We start from the raw sequence: 21,572 nt of genomic DNA, 5'->3' as shown, positions 1-21,572 counted from the left end.
GGGACCTTCCGAGGGTTCCGATGGGTTTGGGGGGAGCGGGGATGCGCGGGCCACATGTCCGTGTGCATTTAGCGCGGGTCTAGTTTCTGCAAGACAGTTCGAGGGGCTGTTTCACATTTTAAAACATTGGCAGGCAGTAAAAAGCCTGTCGGCAGCAGACGGAAGAGCGGTAGATGTTGTTAAAAAGTTCATTCCCTGTGTTTACTCCGCAGAGTCTCTGAGCCGCAGAGCCGGGCAGAGGCTGCTGGGAGGAGCGCAGCCAGCGCTAGGACCCGGGGCGAGCGGGCTGGGATGGGACCTCCAGCTGCAGAAACTTGCTTCCGAATAGCTCGCCTCAGCTTTTTCCACTGCAGAAGGAACTGCCCAGGAAAAGGGAAAAAAAAAAAAAAGTGAGACAAAAAAAAAAATCCCTTCTGACATGGAGCTTGGCTGCTCCGACTTTCCCCGCCTGGCCCCGCTGCCACCGGCTCTCGGGGGGAATCACCCCGGCGATGCCGTGGGGCAACCGGCGGTGGGAGCGTGGCTGGCGAGGCCGGCGCCAGGCCCGCATCCACGTGTACAGAAATTCCAGCTGGAACGGAACGGGGCTGCGCAGGCCCCACCGCCCCGCCTTCCCCCCCGCCAGCCCTTCCGTCAGCCACAGCCTCCCAGCGCCATGGCCCCCGGCAGCCTCATCCTCCTCCTGGGCGTCCTGGGGGCCCTGGGGCTGGGCGACCCCGGCCCCCTGGAAGACGTGGTGATAGACAGATATTATATCCCCAAAATCTGCCTGCGGGAAGTCCAGATGGGGGATTTCATTCGCTACCACTACAATGGGACCTTTAAAGATGGCAAAAAGTTTGACTCCAGGTATAGCCCTCGGCTCGTCACCGAATGCATGCGGCCCCGGCGCGCTGCGCACCGCGGCGGGGATCCCTGCATGCTTCTTCCCCAGCCCGCGCGCCTCTCGCCCTGGCGCGTGCCCGAGGGCCGGCTGGCAGCCAGGCCAGCAGCAGCCAGCCCCCAGACCCCCAACGAGGGCTTTTGGCGGGTTCTGGGGGTGAGGATGGGGGGCCCAGGGAGCCCCATACATGCGTCAGCCTAGGGGTCCCGGCGTGGCCCCGAGTAAGCCCCCGAGTGCAGCCCCCTCACCCCGTTTCCAGCAGCCCAGGCGAGTAGCCTGCGGAGCCCTCCGGGTGCCCATGGCATCCACTCACCCCCAGCTCCAGGGCGCAGGGATGCCCATCTCGGGCAGGGGCAGGACTTGGCCCCAAGCGAGCCATTCTGTGCTCAGGACCACACATTCGCATGTGCTGCGCGGGCCGGGAGGACGCTCGTAGTGCTTTGAGACGTGGCAGCGGTGAAACCCCTTCATTATCTAAGAGGCTTCACGCTAGCTGGCCTTCCTCGGCCCGCGCACCGATCCCACACCGCTCACGCTGGCTGTGAACTGGTTTGTGCTGGTGCAGCCCCCAGTTTGCCCCACCACGAGCAGGGGACAACCAGGGGCACCGTGAAAGGACAGAAACAAACTGGGCTGTGCTGGGCTGGGATTCGGTTCTGGTTAAATGGGTTTTACCTTTCTCACGAGCGTGAAAGGGGGAGAAAGTAACGGAGCCGAGAGCCCGGGGACGTTCGCTGCTAAAATAATTCTTGTCCCAAGTGCTGCAGCGTGCTGCCGGGGGAAAGCATCGGCTGCGCGCTAAAGGGGATGAAGGATTTCAATTTGTCTGAAATGGCCCCAAGTTTCTTCTTGGAGTATTTTAAGATTTAAAAATAAAATCAGATCTGCAGGTTAAAAACGAGGCCTGGGATGTCTTCTTTCCTCCTCGCTGCACAAAGCTCCAAACGTGCCATATGCAAAACGATTTGGAAGCAGCAGAAAGGCCAGGAGCTGCCGGCCCCCAGCCCAGCTCCGGGGTGAGATCTGGGGAGGGTGTTTGTTGGGTTTGGTCCCAGCCGAAAGCATCACCCAGAGGGCCCGATCCCCATTCCCCTCCATCCAAGGGTGCTGGGCGTGTAGGGTCCGGCCAGAGCCCTGACCGGTTCCGCGGGAGGCAGCTCCACACCGGGCAGCGCAGGATCGATCCCGTCAGGATCAATGTTTGTGAGCCGGGGGCTCTGCCTGTGGCACAGGGATCCGCGGGCTGCGGTGGGTTACCCACACCCCGGTGAAGGGGCCGTCCCGGCCCCTGGCTCTGCACCCAGGAGCCCTGCACCGGCCCTCGGTGTCCGCAGGGTTCGTGTTTTGGCTCCGGATCTGCCCCGAGCCCTCGGCGCTGGCATTAAGTGGGTTTTGCCCTTTGCCACGTCGCTGACAGGTCTGTCCCTTTCCCCCAGCTACGACCGAGGGGCCACGGTGGCCGGTGTGGTGGGCGTCGGGCGGCTGATCACTGGCATGGACCGGGGGCTGCAGGGCATGTGCGTGAACGAGCGGCGTCACCTCATCGTGCCCCCTCACCTGGGCTACGGCAGCATCGGCGTGGGTAAGGGGCTGCGGCGGGGGGACGGAGGGAGCAAACCCCCCGGCACCGGTGTGAGCGGGGACCCAGCTGCAGGTGCTGGCAAAAGGCAGCTCCATGGCCGGGGCGAGCGGTGCCTGAACAGGGAATGAGGGGTCCCGGCCCCCCGGCTCCGCTGCTTTCCTGGGGGCTGGCACGCATGGCCAGCAGCCGCCGGCTCAGGGCGGCTTCAGGGAACAGAGCCCCCGGTTTGGCCGGGCTCGGCGCTTCTCCCACCTAAGGTGCTCTGTCCTTGCTGCCGCCCCTTTAGCGGGGCTGATCCCCCCGGATGCCACCTTGTACTTTGACGTGGTCATGCTGGACATCTGGAACAAGAACGACAAGCTGCAGATCACCACCCTCTCCAAACCCGAGCGCTGCAACCGGACAGTGGAGAACTCGGACTTTGTGCGGTACCACTACAACGGCACGCTGCTGGATGGCACCCCCTTTGACTCCAGGTACGGGGCGCTGGCGCTGGGATGCACCCTCTTCTCGGGGCACGGGGCACTGGTGCACCCTCCGCCTTGGGGCTGGGGGCACTGGGGATGGCAGAGACCAGGAGACGCTGGCGTGGGGGCCCAGGCTGCACCCCAGTCACAGCTGCCTCCCCCTACTCTCCCTCCCCGCACCTCGGCAGGGCTGGTGCAGCTCTGTGACCCCCAAACCAGCCCCCCCGTGCGTCACCGCTCAGGCTGGGGGAGCTGGCGTGGCCCCACAGCCGACCCCTCCTCGTTCCTCCCCACCAGCTACAGCAAGAACAGCACCTACGACACCTACGTGGGCACCGGCTGGCTGATCAAGGGCATGGACCAGGGGCTGCTGGGCATGTGCGCCGGGGAGAAGAGGAGCATCATCATCCCCCCATTCCTGGCCTACGGAGAGAAGGGCTACGGTGAGTTGGGCATCGCCCCGTCGTGCCCGGCCCCTTCCCTCCCAGCTCCGCATGGAGCCCCCTGTATTGTACCAGGACCCTTGTCCGGGCTGACCCGCATCCCCTCCCCAGGGACCGTCATCCCACCTCAGGCCTCACTGGTGTTCAGCGTGCTGCTGGTGGACTTCCACAACCCCAAGGACGGCATCTTCCTGGAGCACCTGGAGGTGCCGGAGTTCTGCAAGCGCAGGGCTGTGACCGGGGACTTTGTCCGCTACCACTACAACGGCACGCTCATGGACGGGACGCTCTTCGACTCCAGGTACGGGGAGGGCAGGGGCCAAGCAGGAACATCCCCGATGTCCTCTCCTCCCACGTGCTCAGCAGCCACCTGTAAGGAACGGCTGGAGAATCCGGGGGACAGGTGGAGGAGAGGGTGGCAACGGGCATGAAATGGGCTAAAAAAAAGACAATACCCATCTGCTGCGTCCCTAGGAGCAAGGTTTGGCTCCAGGGGGAGCACGGCAGGGGCTGGGAGAAGGGGTGCGGGTTGGGGCACGGGGTTGGAGTTGACGGGCCAGGCTTGCCTGCACGACGGCACCGGGGGCTTCTCTCGCTGCAGCTACTCCCGCAATCACACCTACAACACCTACATCGGGAAGGGCTACATCATCCCCGGCATGGACCAGGGCCTGCAAGGGGTCTGCGTGGGAGAGAGGCGGCGGGTGGTCGTCCCCCCACACCTGGCCTACGGGGAGAACGGAGCAGGTAAAGGGCAGCCCTGCGGGGTGCGGCATTCCTGCACGGCACAGCTCCGGGCTGCGCACTCCCTCCTCCAGCCCCGCGCACCGGCACGCCGCGGGGCTGATGTCGGGAAAGCGCTGGCAGAGCGGGACCAACTCCTCAGCCTGGGGGCCACCTCCATCCCCAGGGCTCCGGGTGTCGCGGGGGCATCGCGGGCAGGGGAACGGCTGACACCAACACGTGCAAAGCCAGGGCTCCAAGGGACGGACGCGTCACGGGGCATGGGAAGAAGCAGGGAAAGACTTTACCAGCCCTCCAGCAGCTCTTCTCGTTCTCTTCCAGGGAACAAAATTCCCGGCTCGGCCGTGCTCATCTTTGACGTCCACATCATCGACTTCCACAACCCCGCGGACGCGGTGGAGATCGAGACCGTGTACCGGCCCGAGGGCTGCAACGTCACCACCCGCGACAGAGACTTCGTCCGCTACCACTACAACTGCTCCTTGCTGGATGGCACCAAGCTCTTCTCCTCGTGCGTGGGCTGCCCTGAGCACGCCGCTCCTTCACGGGGCCAAATCCTGGCAGGCGCTGAGCTGGGAGGCGGATGGGCAGCAAAGCAGCACTGGGAGCATCAGCTCTTTGCAATGGGGAGCACTGGAGCATCGGGAGCCGCAGAGATTGTGCAGCAGGGTGGGGGGTGCAGGATTTTGTGGCACAGTGGGACAGATGGTGCAGGGTTTTGGGGTGAGGGACTTCAGGGCATGGCGGGACAAAGGGCACAGGATTTTGGGGCACAGCGGGGCTGCCCACTGGGTCCAAGGGGCTTCCTCAGCTGCGCGATCTCTGTGCTTCCTGCAGCCACGACTACGAGAAGCCGCAGGAGGTGACGCTGGGGACCAACAAGGTGATCGAGGGCCTGAACAGCGGCCTCCTCAACATGTGCGCGGGGGAGCGGCGGGTGCTCATCGTCCCCCCACACTTGGCCCACGGGGAGAGCGGAGGTAGGGGAGCGGCGTGCGGCTGCCTGCGCGTTGCAAACCGGGGGGTTCTGCCTTGCTCTCGCCCATCGTGGGCCGGCGCTTTGCCGGGCTCCGCCACGGTGCGCAACCTTCACTTGCGTTTCAGCCCGCGGGGTGCCAGGCAGCGCCGTGCTGCGCTTCGAGGTGGAGCTGATCTCCATGGAGGAGGGGGTTCCCGAGGGCTACCTCTTCATCTGGCACGGGGAGCCACCAGCGAGCCTCTACGAGCAAATGGACTTGAACAAAGACGGGGAGATCCCCGCCGAAGAGGTGAGCGTGGGGCCCGAGTGCCACCAGATCGTGGGCTCATGGCACGCGGGAGGAAAAGGGGGTGCAGGGGACCCCATCCCAAAGGGCACTGCTGGCCCCAGGCACTTGGAAGCAGGAAAACCCACCAGCCCGGAGCATCACCGCTGGGTGCGGCAGGGCTGTGACCGGGCAGGGACACCGAGGGCAGCCCGTGCTCGTCCCTGCCCCGGTGCTGCCCTCAGTGTGGGTCACGGTGCTCCCTGCCGTGCCCGGGGCCGGCTGCGCGGAGCAAAGTGGCATCTCTCACCTCTCCCCGCTGCAGTTCTCCACCTTCATCAAGACCCAGGTGGCAGAAGGAAAAGGCCGTCTCATGCCCAGCTCCAACCCGGAGAAAGTCATCGCCGATATGTTCAGGAACCAGGACCGCAACCAGGACGGGAAGATCACCGCCGAGGAGCTGAAGCTGAAGTCGGACGAGGACCAGGAGAAGATCCACGAGGAGCTCTGAGGAGCAGAGCTCACTTTCCCCCAGAGACAGGACTTGTCCCCGCTGCGCCACAGCTGGCCTTCCCCACCGGCTGCCCTGGGAACCTGCCCCTGCCCCTCCTCATCTCTGCAGGAGGGTGCATTTTGTTTTGTTTTGTTTTTTTTTTTTTCCTTTATAATTTAACTGAGGGTTTTTTTGATGTGTTCCTCCCGGGCAGGAAGACTCACCAACCCCCAGCTAATAAACCCAGGCAAGAAGGTGGGAAACACCCACGTTTTCGGGAGTCTCCATATCCCACGGGGACGTCAGCGCCCACATTTCCTCCCACTGCCCGTCCCCCCTGCCATGGAGCAGGACCAGACCCTGGCACCCTGCCCTGCCGCCAAACCCCGCTTTGACCCCCTGCTCTCAGCTCCCCATGGAAGGGCCGGGGCAGCAGCGTCCCCTCCCTGAGCCCCTTCGACCTCAGCCAGCGACTGCACATCCCGCTCCAGCCTCTCGCCTGCCCGTGCTGCCTCCTGGCCTTCCCCTCCACTTCTACCACAGAATTTTGTAGCTTAGGGTTGGGGTTTGGTTTTTTCTATACACATATTCTAAAGAAGGAGGAAAAGCCTTTTGTGTCAATTCCTGCTGCTGGCCCAGCCTCTGCTCCCTGCTGCCATCCTCCCTGGGACGAGAGGCCGGGGGGGAATCAGGTTCCCAAGGCAAAACCCAGGTGCCCCACATGGATCTGCAGGTCCAGAAAGCCTGGGCCCCATGAGACAGCAGGGAGGGGAGCTGGCAAGCCCCTCGTCAGCCAGGAGAAGGGAAACAGAAAACGTCTCCCACCCAGCCCCTCAGGGAGCAGCATTGTCCCTGTCCCCACCCTCCCCACCCCACAGTGATTGAGGAAAAACCAGCCCAATTTTATCTTGACACCTAAACGCAGCTAATTAACTGGGGGCTCTCACGTTTGCCAGTTGTGACCAGCCCAGCTCCATCACCTCCCACCAGCTCAAACAGCTTTCCCACAGCATGTCTTGCGGACGGAGAGAAAAGAAACGCAAGAACGGAACAGTGCAAAGGGTCAGTGAACCCATCAAACGATGACTTCTACCCAATAAATAATTCCTACTGGTTTCCAAGGAGTGTGCCTCTGTGTCAGGTTACTTTGCCGTGCAGCATTCCTGCGTGTCCCGGCAGAGACGAGCCTCGCCCTTCCCTGGGAGCGCGGCGCCGGGGGGGATTTCAGACTCCAGCACCTGCTGGGTCCGGCAGGAGGGAGCGAGAGAAACCAAACCGATCCTCCCGCACGGACGGGCTGTGCTTCGGCTCCAGCATGGACCGGGATGGCTTGGGGGTGGGGAGCGGAGACGCAGCCACCAGTGCCAGCCCGGGGGAGGCGAGCGGCTCCTCGGCGCTGGGTATAAACCACCTGTGGCCCAGCTTTAGCCAAAGTTTTTATTTCCACACGGAGAACAGAGTCTACACTTACAGAAGTCACATTTACTCAACTCACAACGTGGAGGGCAGCGAGGGCTGAACCTGGAGCAGCCTGGAGCTCACGTGCCAGAGCTGCCCCGTCCAGAGGCGGCAGGGCAGGGGCTACCGACCTGCGCTGGGCCGCACCGCAACAGTGACGGCTCCCAGAGCCATATGGGAGCTCGCCCCGTGCCAGCACGGCCTCCTGCCGCCATCGGAGTGGGCAGCAGGACGGGACATGGAAGCAGTTTCCCACATAAGGGTCTGAATTTGGCCCGTGCTGAACCGGGGCTGCCACAGATTCACTCCTTACCTTCCCAGAGGTTACACAGAAATAAGAGGGTTTTTTCCCTATTGCTGCTCCGAGAGCCCAGGATGAGCCCAGCAGTTTAAGACAGAAACATGATCAGCTAAAATATTCCTTAAAACGCAAAACGCTGCTGTTGGCCTCTCTGCCCCATCCACACCCACAGGCCGCAAAGGCGCCGCTCCCAGCACCCAGCCTGTAGCTGCCGCTGCCACCCAAACCCCCCAGCCCGACCCCCCCCACGTCCTTCTGGCATTGTTCAGCAGTGTCAGAGGAGCTGGGATGACTGGGAAAGCCTTTTTTTGTTGTTGCTGTTACACAGCAAGAACTATAACGGAGCAAGAGGGACAGTAGGGCTGGGGCATGGGTCAGGCAGCTGCAGGGGTTCCGTGGGGGACGTGGAGGTGGGCAACGCTACGCCAGCCCATCGGTGGGCAGCACCCCCAGAGCTCAGCCTGGGCACTTGGAAGCCCACAGAAAAGAGGACGAGAGACGTATTTTCTTAGACAGGAACACAGTAAAACTAAACAGCTTCCGTCTAAAATGGGTTTGTCCTCAAGCCCCAGCAAACGATCTCTATTTCCGTGCTCAGCCGCTGAAGGGAACACAGAACATCTTTACCTGAAACATGACATGGTTTGCTGTGGCCTCACGTGCTGGCAGGGGGATGAAGTCCGAGCGGGATGAGGTCCGAGCGGGATGAGGTCCGAGCGGGATGAAGCAGGGCTGGGCACAGGTTGGGTAAAGGCAGCGGAGAAGCTTCTTCCATCTCTCCCATCCTGCTCCAGGGTGGACCGAAGGGCGTTAGTGAGGTCGGGATGTGCACAACACAGGAGAGGCAGGGCAGGGAGCCTGCCCAGTGTCAGGATGGAGCCCAGCAGGTACCAGAAGATCCACTCCAGCTTTGTCAAGGGAAGGACATTCACCGCCCAGGCGTCTTGCTGAGGGGCTGGAGCTGGGACACTGCCTCCCCAGCTCACGTCTCGGTAAGGATGTACCGGAGAATCCCATTGACCACATCCAGCGTCTCGTCGCTCTCCAGCACGATGTCGTAGGCATCCAGGTACTTCCCCCTCCGCTCTTCCACCTGCAGCGTGGCCACCGGGATGGGGTGGAGAAACCACAGAGAGAAGAGAGGACTGTAAACATCAGCGGCCGAGAATGAAGATACTGCACCCACAGCATTGCGTGTCTTGATGCTACTGAGACGAGGGGTCGCTAACCACCCTGAGAACGCCCCGGGTGTACCAGGAGCTCAGCAGACACCCCCAGCTCCCTCCGCACACCCCACCACAGCTTGTATAAAGCTCTCGCAGCCCCCAAATCACTCGGGCAGCTGCTTGCCCCTCTCTGCTTTGCACCTAGGGAAGGCTGACGGGGAAGTGAGACGACTGCTTCTCACCTTGTCGTTGAGGAAGCCAATCTTGAGGATGTTCTCCACACTGGGAACGCCGTCTGCCATCGTCAGATCGCCCATGGAGTCCCCCAGCAAGATGATGCTCGTCCTCGTGCTCAGCTGCTGGAAATACTCCGTACCCTGCAGGACGCTGTTGTTCTTGTTGTAGGTGTGGATGAGAGGTCCCTTGAAATGCGTGAGGACTCCCTGCGCAAACAGGACGGACAAGTTGATCTCCGTTGTGCCGCAGCCTCAGTACCCTTTCTGGAACGGGCAAACGGGGGAGACGCTCACAGGGCACCAGCTCTCATCTCAGAGACGCCCCCGACGAGTCTGGAAACCCAGCAGCCATGAAACAGCCTGGAGATAGTCCCCAGGAGTCCCCTTCTGCAGGGCAAGCCCTTCCCAGATGATGAGAACAAACCCAAAGGACAGAGATCCTAGAGACCAGGGCTCTGTGCTGCCCTGGACACATGGAAAGCGGCAGCCAGGGGAGCCCCAGGGCAGCGCAGGGCCCTTGCAGAAGGCAGGACTGTCACGTTGTCCCACGCTCCCCGAGGACAGCCTGTCCAACACACCACCCGTGGGAACAGAGGGCTTCATTGTAAGAGACGTGCAATTTTCTAATGTGCATTGGGACTTTTCAGGCTTTAGTACATCAACAAAAACCTTCCAAGCTGCTTTAAAGGACATCTGGCCTTCAGATCAGGAGAGACCTCTGTGGTTAACTCCGTCCTCACCCTGCAGCAGGATGAAGCAGGCGGCGCTGGGCACAGCGCACTTCTGTCACAAAAAGCAAGTTTGAAAGGTGACGAGTCCCCAAGAGGGTGAGCAGATGCTGAGCTGTTCCTGGTCTCTGCCTGCCCACCTCACCCGTCCTCTGCTCTCTCTCACTGTTGATCCACCTCCCAGCGAGGGCAGGGGAACCTCTGACACCCCCCAGCGCTGATGGTCACAGGGTTGCCACGGTGGCAGTCCCTGAAGGCAGAGCAAACGGGGGAGGAGGCCAGGAGCAGCCCCTAGAGCCCTCCCACGACCCAGCAAAGGGTCAGCTCCATCTACAGGGATTGAACACTTAGAAATGTTAACAGGCAGCTTTTAACCTAGCAGTGCCTCTGTTAAACGTCTTGCAGCCCTCCGTTCCAGGCAAACAACTCTCCTCTCTACGAGTTCACCACGCGTACATGATGTGGAAACTCACGTTATCATCAAAGTCCATGTAGTTGGAGACCACGTTGACGTTTGAGTAGAAGACGTTGGCCTGACGGATAATCTCTTCGAGGATGTCACCGACGCCAGCAGAGAAGATGAACAAGGGGATGTTGTACTTGTGCAGCTGATCAAACAATTCATTGAATCCATCCCTAGAGCAGAAGTGTCCGTTACACAGTATTGCGTTATCACCTCCCAGCTCGCAGCGAGGCGCTCGGTGTGCTGGCAGCACCCTCAGCCCAGCCGCGAGGCTCCTGTTTCTGCCCAGGACTTCCCAAACAGAAACGAGCTTCCCCAAGCATAAGCTCTGCAAAAAGCAGGAGCTTTTTGTCGCACCAACATTTCTGCGGCGTTCGCTGTGTGTGCAAGGGGCGCGCAGCAGAACCTCAGGCTCCTCCTGAGAGCAGCGTCCGAGCAGGGCGCTGCGCAGAACACCCAGCACACGAGCGATTTGCCCAGCATCTCCCGAACACATCCAGCTTCTCGCCGGGGGCACGAGGCACAGCGTGCCTGCACACGTGCCCGTGAGAGCGGGCACTGCCAGCCCACTCAGAAACCATACATTAGGGACGTGCAACAGGTCGGACGGGCTGCGAGGATGATCAGACAAACCTGTAACAGCCCCAGTCTGCCAGGACACGATTTCCATGCAGAAGGGGAACTTGGGCACATGGAAACCCAGACAGACAACACTGTCTCCTCCCTGAGACTGGCAGCTCAGTCAAACCTACCCTCTGTGAGACAGTTTTAGGATCACTGCTACCAAGGCCAGCTTTAACTTCAAGTTTTAGTGCAACATTTTTGTGCTGTTGATGTTGAGCCAAGGGCCTGGATACGGCCCAGCAGTTACAGTGTGGGGAGAGAAAATCTCTCCTGGAAGAGGGAAGCTGCATGCTGTCTCCCTCCCCTGCCCTGCAAACAGGGAAGCTCTGCCCATCGCCCGTCCCCTCGCCTGCTTCTTGCCAGGACTCAAGGGAGGTGGAAGTGGGTTCTGAACAGCCTGTGGCCAGGGAGGGAGCTCAGGCTGTGGCTCCTGGCGCTGACTTTCAGCTCTTTCATTAGAGCTCGGCCCCAGGAAGGAAGGGAGATTTGCATCTGCTGCGCCGTGGGGACCGTGTGCAGATCAGGGTGAAAGCAAGGAGACCTGCTTGCACAGAGGCAGGAGAGAAAGGGCTGCAGGCAGCCGAACCCTGAGCCCGTACCTCAGCATCACGTCCGATTCTCTGACAATCTGGGCTATGTCACCCTTCCGAATCTTCTGCTGTGACAGCAGCTCATGGGCCCTGGTCCACCTGGGAAAGGCAGCAGAGTGAGCTTCCCGGGCAGCAACCTCAAGGCAGTCAGAAAAATAGCAACACAAACTTCCCAGTCCTGCTGCCAAGCCTAGAGACAGCTCAAGCCTTGTGTCTTGTAGCCCTTGGGGGCAAGAAGTTGCCAAGGTCAAGCTCATCACACACAAGCACTTACCACTCCACCATGAGAGGACGCTTCTCTTCCAGGGTCCGGTTGGGATCGATTTCAATGGGGTAGTAATAGTGCAGCAGATCTTTCAGCTGGAAAAAGAATAGAGTGCACGTCACACCTAAAGAGATTGTAAACAACAACAAAAAAGCATTTCTGAATTCCTCCACAGCACCACACTTTCTAATGGAAAACACAACCCAAACAGTTTCACTGAGCAGCTTTGCTCTGAGAAAATCTGAAGATTTGGAAGCGTTAACGCTCCAGCAGCCTGGCTGACTTGTACCTTCCTCCACACACCGCAGGTACAGACGCACACCCATCCACCCTTCCTCCTCAGACTGAAAATGCCCACAGCTGAGCATGCAAATTAAATTTCCCTTTTTAACTTCTGTTTCCGTCACTACTGGCTGAAATGCAGCCCAGACACTTGTACCGCTCTGTCCCAGTGGCAAGGCGCAGTTTGGAGAGCTGTCACACGAGCCGGTACAACCTCCTGATGAGGGGTGACAGGGACAAAAACCACAGAGCCAAGAAGCTGTGCCTTACAAAGCAGCACCTACCTTCTTCTTGCCGTCCTCACTGATAACACGACTGTTATCGAGGATATCTGCAAAGACAATAAAATGCCAATGCTGTAGACCAGAAACATCACAAAGCTTCCTAAAAGGCAGCTATCCTGCATCTCCAGAGCCAGCTCTTCCCAAAAAGGAGCTGTGTGCATGGGCTCACTGCGGGGTCTTGGCACAGCAGCTCCCACTGTGACCCTGCGGCACACGCTAATCGCAGGGCACTGCTCGGCTGGGAGAGAGCAGCATCAACACTAGCGAGCTGCGGGATGCAAGCAGGATGGAGAAGCAGCAGGACCAGGAGACAGCTCCGCAGCGGGCTACGGGCTGCCCGGGGGCCAGCAGCCATTTCTGCAAGCAGCCGAGGCCTGGAGCTGCACCGAGAGGGAAGACAATGGCACAGTCAGGCTTGGCCAGGGAGGGAGGCAGAGGATAACCAGAGCCACAGAGACCAAGAACACAAACACGGAAAGCAAACAGAATTAGCAACAGTAAAAACAACGGCTTCAACTCACTGTGCGAAGTGGGGCAGCGCCTGCCATTGCACCCAAACCTGCTCAGCGTCATGTCGAAGTCGGAAATGACCTGGAAGGCGAGAAAAGACCAAATCCATGCACTACCCAGCACACTCTACCTTTGCTGTAGCTGGCCAACGGTGCTGGCGCCCATAAGGAAGCAAATCCTGGGCAGCAGGTCCGATGTGTGGGTGCAGACTCGCAGCGGGGCACAGCAGCAAGGAATGCTGACGCTCCTGCCCACCACGGAGCAGGCACCTCATCAGAGCCAGCCAGCACCCCTCCCACCCCAGAGCTCTTATCAGCACCAAATGGCCTAATCCTGGTGGGTGGGGGGGGCGGTGTTTGGGGACTGGCTCGTACTTATAGCTTGCATAACAGCCAAGAAAAGGAGCCACCGGCCGGGGCTCGACAGGGAAGCCAGCCCGGCCCCCCTGCCCCCTCATCCACAAACCCTGTGGGAAGCGGCTTCCTCGCGCGTGGGCTGGAGTCGCCGGGCCAGGGCCGGGGCGGGAGTGGGGGGTGCTGAGGAAGAGGAGCAGCTGACGAGGAAGACGGGGCGTGAGGGCGAGGCAGCGCCCGCTCCAGGCCGGGCCAGCGCCCCCCGCCCCAGCCCAGCACGGCCGGTACCTGCAGCTTGCTGGTCCCCCGCTCCCTGAGCGACCGGATGATCCCCATCACGCGCTCCGGCTGCTGGATGCGGACCGTGGGATTCTCCAGCTCGGGCACCTGCGGGCAGAGACCCCCCCCGCCCCCGCTGTCCATTCAGTGACCCCCACGCAGCTCCGGGGGGACCGGTGCCCTTCAGCCCCCGCCGCGCCCCAGCCCTGCCCCAGCCTTTATTCCCCCACCCCGGGGTCCCCAGCCGGGCCCACGCTGCTCACCCCCCGGCAGGCCCGGCCCCGCGCTCACCATCCCGCTCCGCTCCGTTCCGCGCCGCGCCGAGCAGGGCCGCGCCGGGGCCGCGCAGCCGCGGGGAGGAGCCGGTGCGGGGGCGGTGCCTGGGGCGGGGGCGGCCGGGGGGGGACCCAAGGGGTACCGGGGGTTGTCCAGGGCCGGAGCAGGAGTGCCGGGGGGTACCCAGGGCGTGCGGCGGGTGTCCGGGGCCGGAGGGTACCCGGGGGCCGCCCGCTGCGCTCCGGCTGGGGCTGCGCCTCCGCCCCCGCTGCCGGTACCGGTCGCGTTTCCTCCGCAACGCGCTGCGAGCCGGGAAGGCGAAAGAGAAAGGAGAGATAAAGGGTGTTAGGGGTGAAAAAAAATAACAAAGGACACGGCAAGGGCTGTGTTCTTGCCGTCAGGCCTTCCCCAGCGTTACCACAAAACTCATTTGACTGAAAAAAAAACCCCACACCGACAGTGACGTGAAGGAGTCAGAACCGTTTTCCAAGCTATGCTGAGGCCCTCGGGTGCCCCTGGGCTCCCGAGTTACCTCCAGACGTGACAAAGCACCGAGGAAAAGCAGCTGGCCATCAGTGAGGCCAGGGATGGGGCTCTCCTCACCCCAGGCAGCACCTTCCGCTCCTCCAAACTCGCAACGGGCACGGCAGTGACAGAGGTTTTGTGGCTTCGACACTGAGGTTAGATGGCCTGTGTCACAGAATCGTTATGGTTGGAAAAGACCTCTGAGATCATCAAGTCCAGCCGTCAACCCAGCACCACCATGCCCACTACACCATGTCCCAGGGCCACATCTACACCTTCTTTGAACACCTCCAGGGATGGTGACTCCACCGCTTCCCTGGGCAGCCTGTTGCAGTGCCTGACCGCTCCTCCAGTAAAGTGTTTCCCAATATCCAAACCTCCCCTGAGGTCTAGGCTCCGCTTCCTCCCCTGTCAGCTGGTACAAGGACACTTCAGAAGCAGTTTAGCTTTATACCCAAGCTAAATAATATTAAACAGTCGCAGGGGAATCACAAGGCTGGTTTTGCTCAGAGCAGCCATCAACAGGGTGTATGTCCAGAGTCCAGCATCATCTGGGCTGTGGCTGAGCAAAGGCTGAGGGCAGCCACGGAGCGAGGGGCCGGGAGGACCCCACTGCCTGCGGAGGGGCTCGCAGCCCCGCCAGCCCAGGCACCACTGCCACGGGAGGTTTCGGGTCCCTCCTGCGTCTGTGATCTCATCACGGGGCACATTCCAGAACCACCAAACAGGGCTTCAGAGGCGATGTTGGAGGGCAAGGACAAAGCCCTCTAGCACCTCAGAGAGAAGCACCTTCCGCAACCTCACACTTGGACATGGGTGGTAGCTTGACGCCCACCTGATACTCATCCTTACACATGGAGAGGAAGATGAGTGCTATGGCTTGCACCATCTTCAATGAGCTTCGCTTGGAAGGGAAACTCTGTGACGTGATCATCAGCGTGGATGGTACTGAATTCAATGCTCACAAGAACATCCTCTGTAGCTGCAGCCAGTATTTCAGGTCAGTGCTCGAAACAAGAGGGGATGGGGACAAACAGCGTTTCCTAGTCTGTGGCACGCTGCCTTAACATATCTCCAGCGCTTACATCGGCCCTAAAACTCTCATCCAGCAGCCACCCGCAGTCCTGCTACCTGGCCGGACACCAGAATTAATCCACAGCCTCGCATCTAACAGCAGCTCTGGAATCGGTGTCTGACGAACACCCAGATGCGGTGCAGGGCTGGGAGCCTGGCGTATTTGCCATCGGGCAGGAGGTTTTCCTTCCCCGCACGCCATTACTCTCTGGTGTTCTCGCTCAAGCCAGGTGGCCGCTTGTCCTGTTGCTCTCTGTCCACAGCCGGAGGCTGTGACTCCTTCTTAAAACAACCAGCTAGTAAAACATTAATTAATAAACTACATGGCCTCCCAGCACGGCTACTGCTCGTGCCCCAATCAGTTCCCGGGGAAGAAGGCAAAGGGGATAACAGGGTCAGGGTTTAATGCAGCCAAGCTGGTTTTTTTCCCCCACCACTGCTTTGTTTTTTTCAGGGCTTTGTTTACCAGCAGCTGGAACGCCGCAGAGAAGACAGTATATAAAATCCCCGGCATTACACCTGAAATGATGAGGCTCATTATCGAGTACGCCTACACCAGGACAGTACCGGTCACACCGGAGAACGTTGAAAGCTTGCTAAGCGCGGCAGATCAGTTCAATATCATGGGCATCATCAGGATGTGCTGTGAGTTCTTGAAATCCCAGCTATGCCTGGAAAATTGCATCGGCATCTCCAGACTCACAGATTATTACCACTGTCCTGAGCTGCGACAAGCAGCCTCTACGTTCATCCTCCATCACTTTGAGGAGATGACCAAGGTGTCTAGAGAGTTTCTAGACCTCTCCATCGATGAGATAGCGCACATCATTGAGAAGGATGAGCTGAATGTGAAACAAGAAGATGTGGTGTTTGAGGCAATTCTGAGATGGATCGATCACGACCCGGAGAACAGGAAGCAGCACATTGCAGTCTTGCTGAGCAAGGTCGGTGCTGTCGTGCTGTCGTAGTTCAGTCCCAATCGGGACCAGACTGTGCAGTCTCTCTCTCACTCCCCCCACCCTCCCAGAGAATAGGGAGAGGTAATATAAGAAAAACGGCTCGAGGTTTGAGATAAGGACAGGGAGAAATCCTCAAAGTTACTGTTACGGGCAAAACAGACTCGACTTGGGGAAAACTATTCATTTATTACTAAAACCAGCGGGATAATGAGACAGAGAACAAGATAACCTCCCCCCACCCCTCCCTCTTCCAGGCTTAACATTATCTCTACCACCTTCCCCCCCTGCATGGCACAGGGAGGAAGAGGGAATGGGGGTGGCGGTCAGTCCATCACGCATTGTTTTACGCCGCTGCTTCATGGTTGGGGGAAGAACTCCTTGCATTCCTCCCCTGCTCCTTCATGGGGTCCCTCCCACGGGCCACAGTCCTTCGTGGAACTGCTCCGGCGTGGGTCATCTCTTCCACAGGGTGCAGTCCCTCCAGAACGGCTGCCCCAGCAGGGCCTCCACGGGCCACAGCCACCTTCAGGCACCCGCCTGCCCCGATGTGGGGTCCTCCACAGGCTGCAGGTGAATCTCTGCTCCTCCGTGAGCTTCCATGGGCTGCATGGGGATCTCTGCCCCTCCGTGGACCTCCATGGGCTGCGGGGGGACAACCTGCTCCACCATGGTCGTCACCACAGGCTGCAGGGGAATCTCAGCCAGGAGCAGCATTACTCCTCCCCCTCATTCTTCACTGACCTTGGCATCTGCAGCCGTTCTGTTCACAAGAAAAATTCTTCACAACAGGCTGGCAGATGCCTCTCAGGGTCTCTTCACATCTCATCTCCTCTCCACTCCTTGCAGAGTGGGCTGAGTTGGGCCCAGTCGCTGCCCGGCGGGAGGCCAGAGGGTGAGGCCTGCAACGCCCACAAGGCTCGCGCCTCCCCTGCTCAGCATCTTCACATCTTCTCCTTTTTTTTTTCCCCTGTTTTTCCCCTTCTTAAATACATTAGTGCAGAGGCATTATCACAGAATATTCTCCCTGGCTGAGTCCATTGGACAAAGGGGAAACAACTTCTAGCAGCTTCGTACAGAAGCTGCCACCGTAGCCTGCCCTCACTAAATAAAACCAGAACACGTGGCGTGGGCCAAGGTGGCTCTGCAGAGCTGGGCACGGAGCAGCTGAGCCAGAGCCACTTTGCTTTTCTTGTAAGACCGGAGGAAACCGCAGCCTCGGAACGCTGCTCACAAAGAGGCGAGCTTTCAGACTGCTAGGCTACTGCTACGCGGGGGCACGGGGTGAAGATCCGCGGCTGGGGTTGGGGCAGACCTTCTAAGCGCACGTCTCCTCATGTTTAGAGCTTAAGTTGAACTCCTCCTCACACTCAGGAAGGGCCAAAGTTCACACGGGATGGCATTACCTGTACATACACAAAGTTTATAAGCATTTGCCTAGACAAGCTACACTACGCAAACAGCAGCTAGGGCAGTTTGTCTGCACACAGGAAAGCAGTGGCAGACTCCCTGCCATAAAATTGAATGATTTACCCTTGCACACTCCTTTCTGGAATAGCTAAAACCTACTCATTTAATTCTCTAATAAGCTTTAGACAACTGTAAGCAAAGCCATCCAGCACTGGAGCTATCCCCCAAGGACACCAAGGCGTCCTGCATGGATACTCCAACCTTTCTGCATTTTTTCAGGTTCGGCTGGCACTGATGCAAGCAGAATACTTCATGAACAACGTCAAAACGCATGATTACGTGAAGGACAACAAGGAGTGCAGAGTTCTCATCATAAACACACTGACAGAAATGTACAAGCTCAATATGCACGGCCCATCTTCTTCCGATTTCATCAACCCGCTCAGTCGGCCTCGCCTGCCCTATGCCATCTTGTTTGCCGTTGGGGGCTGGAGCGGGGGGAGCCCAACCAACGCCATTGAGGCATACGATTCCCGTGCAAACAAGTGGGTGAATGTCACATGTCAGCAAGAAAGCCCCCTCGCCTATCACGGCACAGCTTATTTAAAAGGCTTCGTCTACATTATCGGAGGATTTGACAGCATGGATTATTTCAACAGCGTCAAGCGGTTTGACCCGCTTCAGAAGACGTGGCAGCAGGTTGCACCCATGCACTCACGGCGCTGCTACGTCAGCGTCGCCGTCCTCAACAACTTCATCTACGCCATGGGAGGGTTTGATGGATACACACGCCTTGACACAGCGGAACGGTACGAGCCAGAGACGAACCAGTGGACGCTGATCGCCAACATGCACGAGCACAGAAGCGATGCTAGCGCAACGACGCTGCACGAAAAGGTAAATGGATCGTGAGGTTACTGAAAGCGGTTAAGGTTGAAGTATGGTGCACAGGACAAGGAACCAAACAAATATCAGTGTGCACCATTACACGGTGAGCAAGTGCCTGTCTTTTCACGTGGCAGGGACTTTCATGGAGCTCAGCCAGTGACAAACACAACCACCGCTCCGAGTTCGTCATCTAGATAGAAAAGAGGAGCTGTGGGAGCAGGAAAGGCAACAAATGCTTTCTTTAACGTCATGCACCGTTTAAAATAAAGAGGAAGAAAGTTCACATAAACCTTATTCAGTAAATCCTGGAGCTACAGATAAAAAGCTCTTTTAAGAGGCAGCAACTGACTGGTGCGGCAGAGATGCAGACAGGAGCAGTAAAACTCTTGCAGAGCTGGTACCACCGGTAGCCCACTTGCTGCCAGACTTCTCCTGGCCACAATACCATGCCTGTCAGCTTCATGCAGTTCAGGAAATAAAGGGTCTAAACCCTGCTGGCCTGAATAATTCACCGTCCTTCTATTACCTGAAACCCAGAATGACCATTCCTATTAAAAACTTAAAACCAAACAAAACCCCAAAATCCAGCCACACCATTCATTTTCTCCTCGATGTGTTCTCCCACCAAGGGTATAATCAGCCTGCTCACGCTTTTTTTTTTTTTTTCCTCCTGTAAACAGGTGTATATATGTGGTGGGTTCAACGGAAATGAGTGCTTAATCACAGCTGAAGTGTACAATGCCACAACAAACCAATGGACCTTCATAGCCCCAATGAGAACCAGAAGAAGCGGAGTGGGGGTGATCGCGTACGGAAACGAAGTGTACGCGGTAAGGAAGAAGCAGTACCTCTGCTATACCACCACCGACCACCTGCAGTACTTATTTTCGCTAATGTGCGTTCCCTAGATTTTCAAGCTAGCCGTTTGCTTCAAAGTGAGATTTAGGGAAGGTCAGAGCCAGAATGGTTGATACAGCTCCTGAGAATATTATCACCTGCACATTTCTTGCTATGAAAAATGTGTGGACAATTTTTAAGCTGCTGCAGCAAAGAAATTATTTTGTGCTGCTGCTAACAGCATTAGGAACACAGAACATCTGCTTGGTCCTGTTTACCCTATCCATGCACTGCTTTTAAACTCTGTAGAAGCGTTAAATCTGGCAGTTGCACAAAATAACTTTTGGAAGCGCCAGAAAGAACATGGGAGCAGTCTGCAGTAAGCAAGCACTCTGTTTTGAGATTATATGCTCTCAGCAATGCTCAAACGGAAGTCAGTGAGGCAGGACCAGCGAACACCTTGTGTGCGAAATGATTCTGCTGACTTGGCAGATGAGGAAAGGCTTATTTAAACCGTACCTCTGGCATTCACAGGTGGGAGGATTCGATGGAATCAACCGGCTTCGGAGCGCGGAAGCTTACAATCCCGTTGCCAACGCATGGCACACAGTGCCCACCATGTTCAATCCTCGCAGCAACTTTGGCATCGAAGTGGTGGATGATCTTCTGTTTGTGGTCGGTGGCTTTAACGGTTTTACTACTATTTTCAACGTCGAGTGTTACGATGAAAACACTAACGACTGGTACAATGTTCAAGACATGACCATATACCGTAGCGCTCTGAGCTGCTGTGTGGTGCCGGGTCTGTCTAACATCAGGGAGTACATTGCCAGTCGAGACGGCAAAGCGGACAACTCTTCCAAATCAGTCACGGTCACCTCTTCAACAAGCAGCCTGCCAGTATAAACAGCTCCACTTAGCTAATAAAGTCTTCTGAGCAGCAAGTGAATGTATTCACTTATTCTAAAATAAGAACAATTGATACGGGCCAAAAGAATAATTAGTATTTAAAACTTTCATTCTATGGCACCACAAAACGCACGTATCGGCCATAGCAACTTAAAAAATAAAAGGTCAAACAGAACGCTAGAGAAATAAAAGGTTTATTTTAATTAATTCACTTATTACAATAACTTTAGTACAGTGTATTTAAGGTAAAGAACATTACAGTAGGATTTGCTTCAAAGGGCCTATACACACACACTACTTTACCTTACTGGAAGTAAGTACAGGAGCGCTGCTTCCCCGAGCAATCTGCTGAAGTCTACATTTATATCAACAGGAGTACAGCTGCCGCGATCCACAGCCACAGGGACCTATGAGGATACCTGACTATTAATGGTCTTCAAATATCTCGTTAGTTCCACACTTTACATTCATATTAGTAACAGGATTAGATCCTCAAGAGCACCTGTTTCATCAGACTTCCGCTCAGGACCGTCCAATTAGAGATATGATTTATAGCCTAACATCATGTGGACATAGCTGAAAATAAATCTAAGCCATAAACCACTTTTCAGCTTGCCTTTTTAAGCCCATTGAATGTTACAACATGCTGTTACAAGGCTGTGTTAAAAATAACCTAATTCTTTGTGACTCAGTTTGTCAGGAGTGATGGGTGACACACAAGTTGAGCCAACAGTTCCAATTTTAACAGTTACTGTAACGGAGAAAAATGACATTGACATAGTATAGCAGAACGCTTGGCATAGTTATGTGTAACGCATGCTAAGAAGTTGCCATGTTTTCTTCATTTCTGGAGTGGTATCCTACCATGTGCAAGAGAGTTATTAAAAATACACACAAACCCAGCAGACTAACAGAGTACTCAGGTTGTTATAAAGCATTATGCACACACATGGCACCTAGAAATCACTACGACGACCGCCGAGCGCTAGGCAAGATGGGTCCTACTCCACTAATACTTTGAGCAGAAAGACAGGACATGAAACATGCATTTTGTGGCACGTGTTCAGTACGGGTGTAGAGGTACAACTGTCATAAGGAGGAGGAAAAACTCCACCTGATGTTCTTTTACATTAGGAAGGCCAGAAGTCAGCCTTCTAATACTCACTACACACTAGGATCTTACTGACATTTAGCTAGCCACTACAAACACACTGAAAGAATTCCCAAGATTTTGTTTACAGGGTCATTTTATAAACACCCAGCAAGCTACAGCAGTCATGGGCCACAAGGAATTGGTTATGT

At 57.3% G+C, this 21,572-nt stretch overlaps 3 protein-coding genes across 7 annotated transcripts; 2 read left to right on the top strand and 1 right to left on the bottom strand.

Annotated features, from left to right (window-relative positions):
* The first annotated feature begins 638 nt into the window (after nucleotides 1-638).
* On the top strand, nucleotides 639-6,980 carry FKBP10 (FKBP prolyl isomerase 10). The gene is made up of 10 exons (XM_086766794.1): nucleotides 639-849; nucleotides 2,320-2,465; nucleotides 2,752-2,941; nucleotides 3,230-3,375; nucleotides 3,487-3,676; nucleotides 3,977-4,122; nucleotides 4,441-4,630; nucleotides 4,957-5,099; nucleotides 5,224-5,387; nucleotides 5,689-6,980. Exons 1-10 carry the CDS (start codon nucleotides 656-658, stop codon nucleotides 5,872-5,874), a joined length of 1,695 nt encoding a protein of 564 aa, XP_086622920.1. The 5' UTR covers nucleotides 639-655; the 3' UTR covers nucleotides 5,875-6,980.
* Nucleotides 6,981-7,318: 338 nt separating this feature from the next.
* Nucleotides 7,319-20,023, bottom strand: NT5C3B (5'-nucleotidase, cytosolic IIIB). Of its 5 annotated transcripts, XM_086766906.1 has the most exons (10): nucleotides 19,881-19,999; nucleotides 13,687-13,973; nucleotides 13,405-13,503; nucleotides 12,775-12,844; nucleotides 12,254-12,300; nucleotides 11,697-11,782; nucleotides 11,432-11,521; nucleotides 10,219-10,381; nucleotides 9,024-9,224; nucleotides 7,319-8,708 (listed from the first exon to the last, which is right to left on the bottom strand). In XM_086766906.1, exons 2-10 carry the CDS (start codon nucleotides 13,687-13,689, stop codon nucleotides 8,598-8,600), a joined length of 870 nt encoding a protein of 289 aa, XP_086623032.1. In that variant the 5' UTR covers nucleotides 13,690-13,973; nucleotides 19,881-19,999; the 3' UTR covers nucleotides 7,319-8,597. The 5 variants fall into 5 exon arrangements, with proteins under 5 accessions (XP_086623032.1, XP_086623031.1, XP_086623034.1 ...); XM_086766905.1 differs by lacking the exon at nucleotides 13,687-13,973 and having other exon boundaries at nucleotides 19,881-20,023; XM_086766908.1 differs by lacking the exons at nucleotides 13,687-13,973; nucleotides 19,881-19,999 and adding an exon at nucleotides 13,659-13,674.
* Nucleotides 15,051-19,432, top strand: KLHL10 (kelch like family member 10). The gene is made up of 4 exons (XM_086766418.1): nucleotides 15,051-15,196; nucleotides 15,725-16,214; nucleotides 17,832-18,533; nucleotides 19,205-19,432. Exons 1-4 carry the CDS (start codon nucleotides 15,051-15,053, stop codon nucleotides 19,430-19,432), a joined length of 1,566 nt encoding a protein of 521 aa, XP_086622544.1.
* Nucleotides 20,024-21,572: the final 1,549 nt, after the last annotated feature.

This window comes from Chlamydotis macqueenii, chromosome 25, assembly GCF_036417535.1.
Source record: "Chlamydotis macqueenii isolate bChlMac1 chromosome 25, bChlMac1.mat, whole genome shotgun sequence".
Classification (NCBI taxonomy): Eukaryota; Metazoa; Chordata; class Aves; order Otidiformes; family Otididae; genus Chlamydotis; species Chlamydotis macqueenii.
The sequence above is the reverse complement of the archived record's forward strand: the minus strand, read 5'-3'. Positions and strand labels throughout refer to the sequence as shown.

What these genes read in the sequence shown, in the direction of transcription:
- FKBP10 (XM_086766794.1), top strand. Translation starts at nt 656, where the DNA reads ATGGCCCCCGGCAGCCTCATCCTCCTCCTGGGCGTCCTGGGGGCCCTG. An exon ending in GGCACCCCCTTTGACTCCAG is followed by an intron (nt 2,942 to 3,229) that starts GTACGGGGCGCT and finishes CCTCCCCACCAG; the next exon opens with CTACAGCAAGAACAGCACCT. An exon ending in CTACGGAGAGAAGGGCTACG is followed by an intron (nt 3,376 to 3,486) that starts GTGAGTTGGGCA and finishes TCCCCTCCCCAG; the next exon opens with GGACCGTCATCCCACCTCAG.
- KLHL10 (XM_086766418.1), top strand. Translation starts at nt 15,051, where the DNA reads ATGGAGAGGAAGATGAGTGCTATGGCTTGCACCATCTTCAATGAGCTT. An exon ending in AGCTGCAGCCAGTATTTCAG is followed by an intron (nt 15,197 to 15,724) that starts GTCAGTGCTCGA and finishes TGTTTTTTTCAG; the next exon opens with GGCTTTGTTTACCAGCAGCT. An exon ending in TTGCAGTCTTGCTGAGCAAG is followed by an intron (nt 16,215 to 17,831) that starts GTCGGTGCTGTC and finishes AGACAACTGTAA; the next exon opens with GCAAAGCCATCCAGCACTGG.
- NT5C3B (XM_086766905.1), bottom strand. An exon ending in GGGGGACCAGCAAGCTGCAG is followed by an intron (nt 12,845 to 13,404) that starts GTACCGGCCGTG and finishes CTCGCCTTCCAG; the next exon opens with GTCATTTCCGACTTCGACAT. An exon ending in ACATGGACTTTGATGATAAC is followed by an intron (nt 9,225 to 10,218) that starts GTGAGTTTCCAC and finishes CTGTTTGCGCAG; the next exon opens with GGAGTCCTCACGCATTTCAA.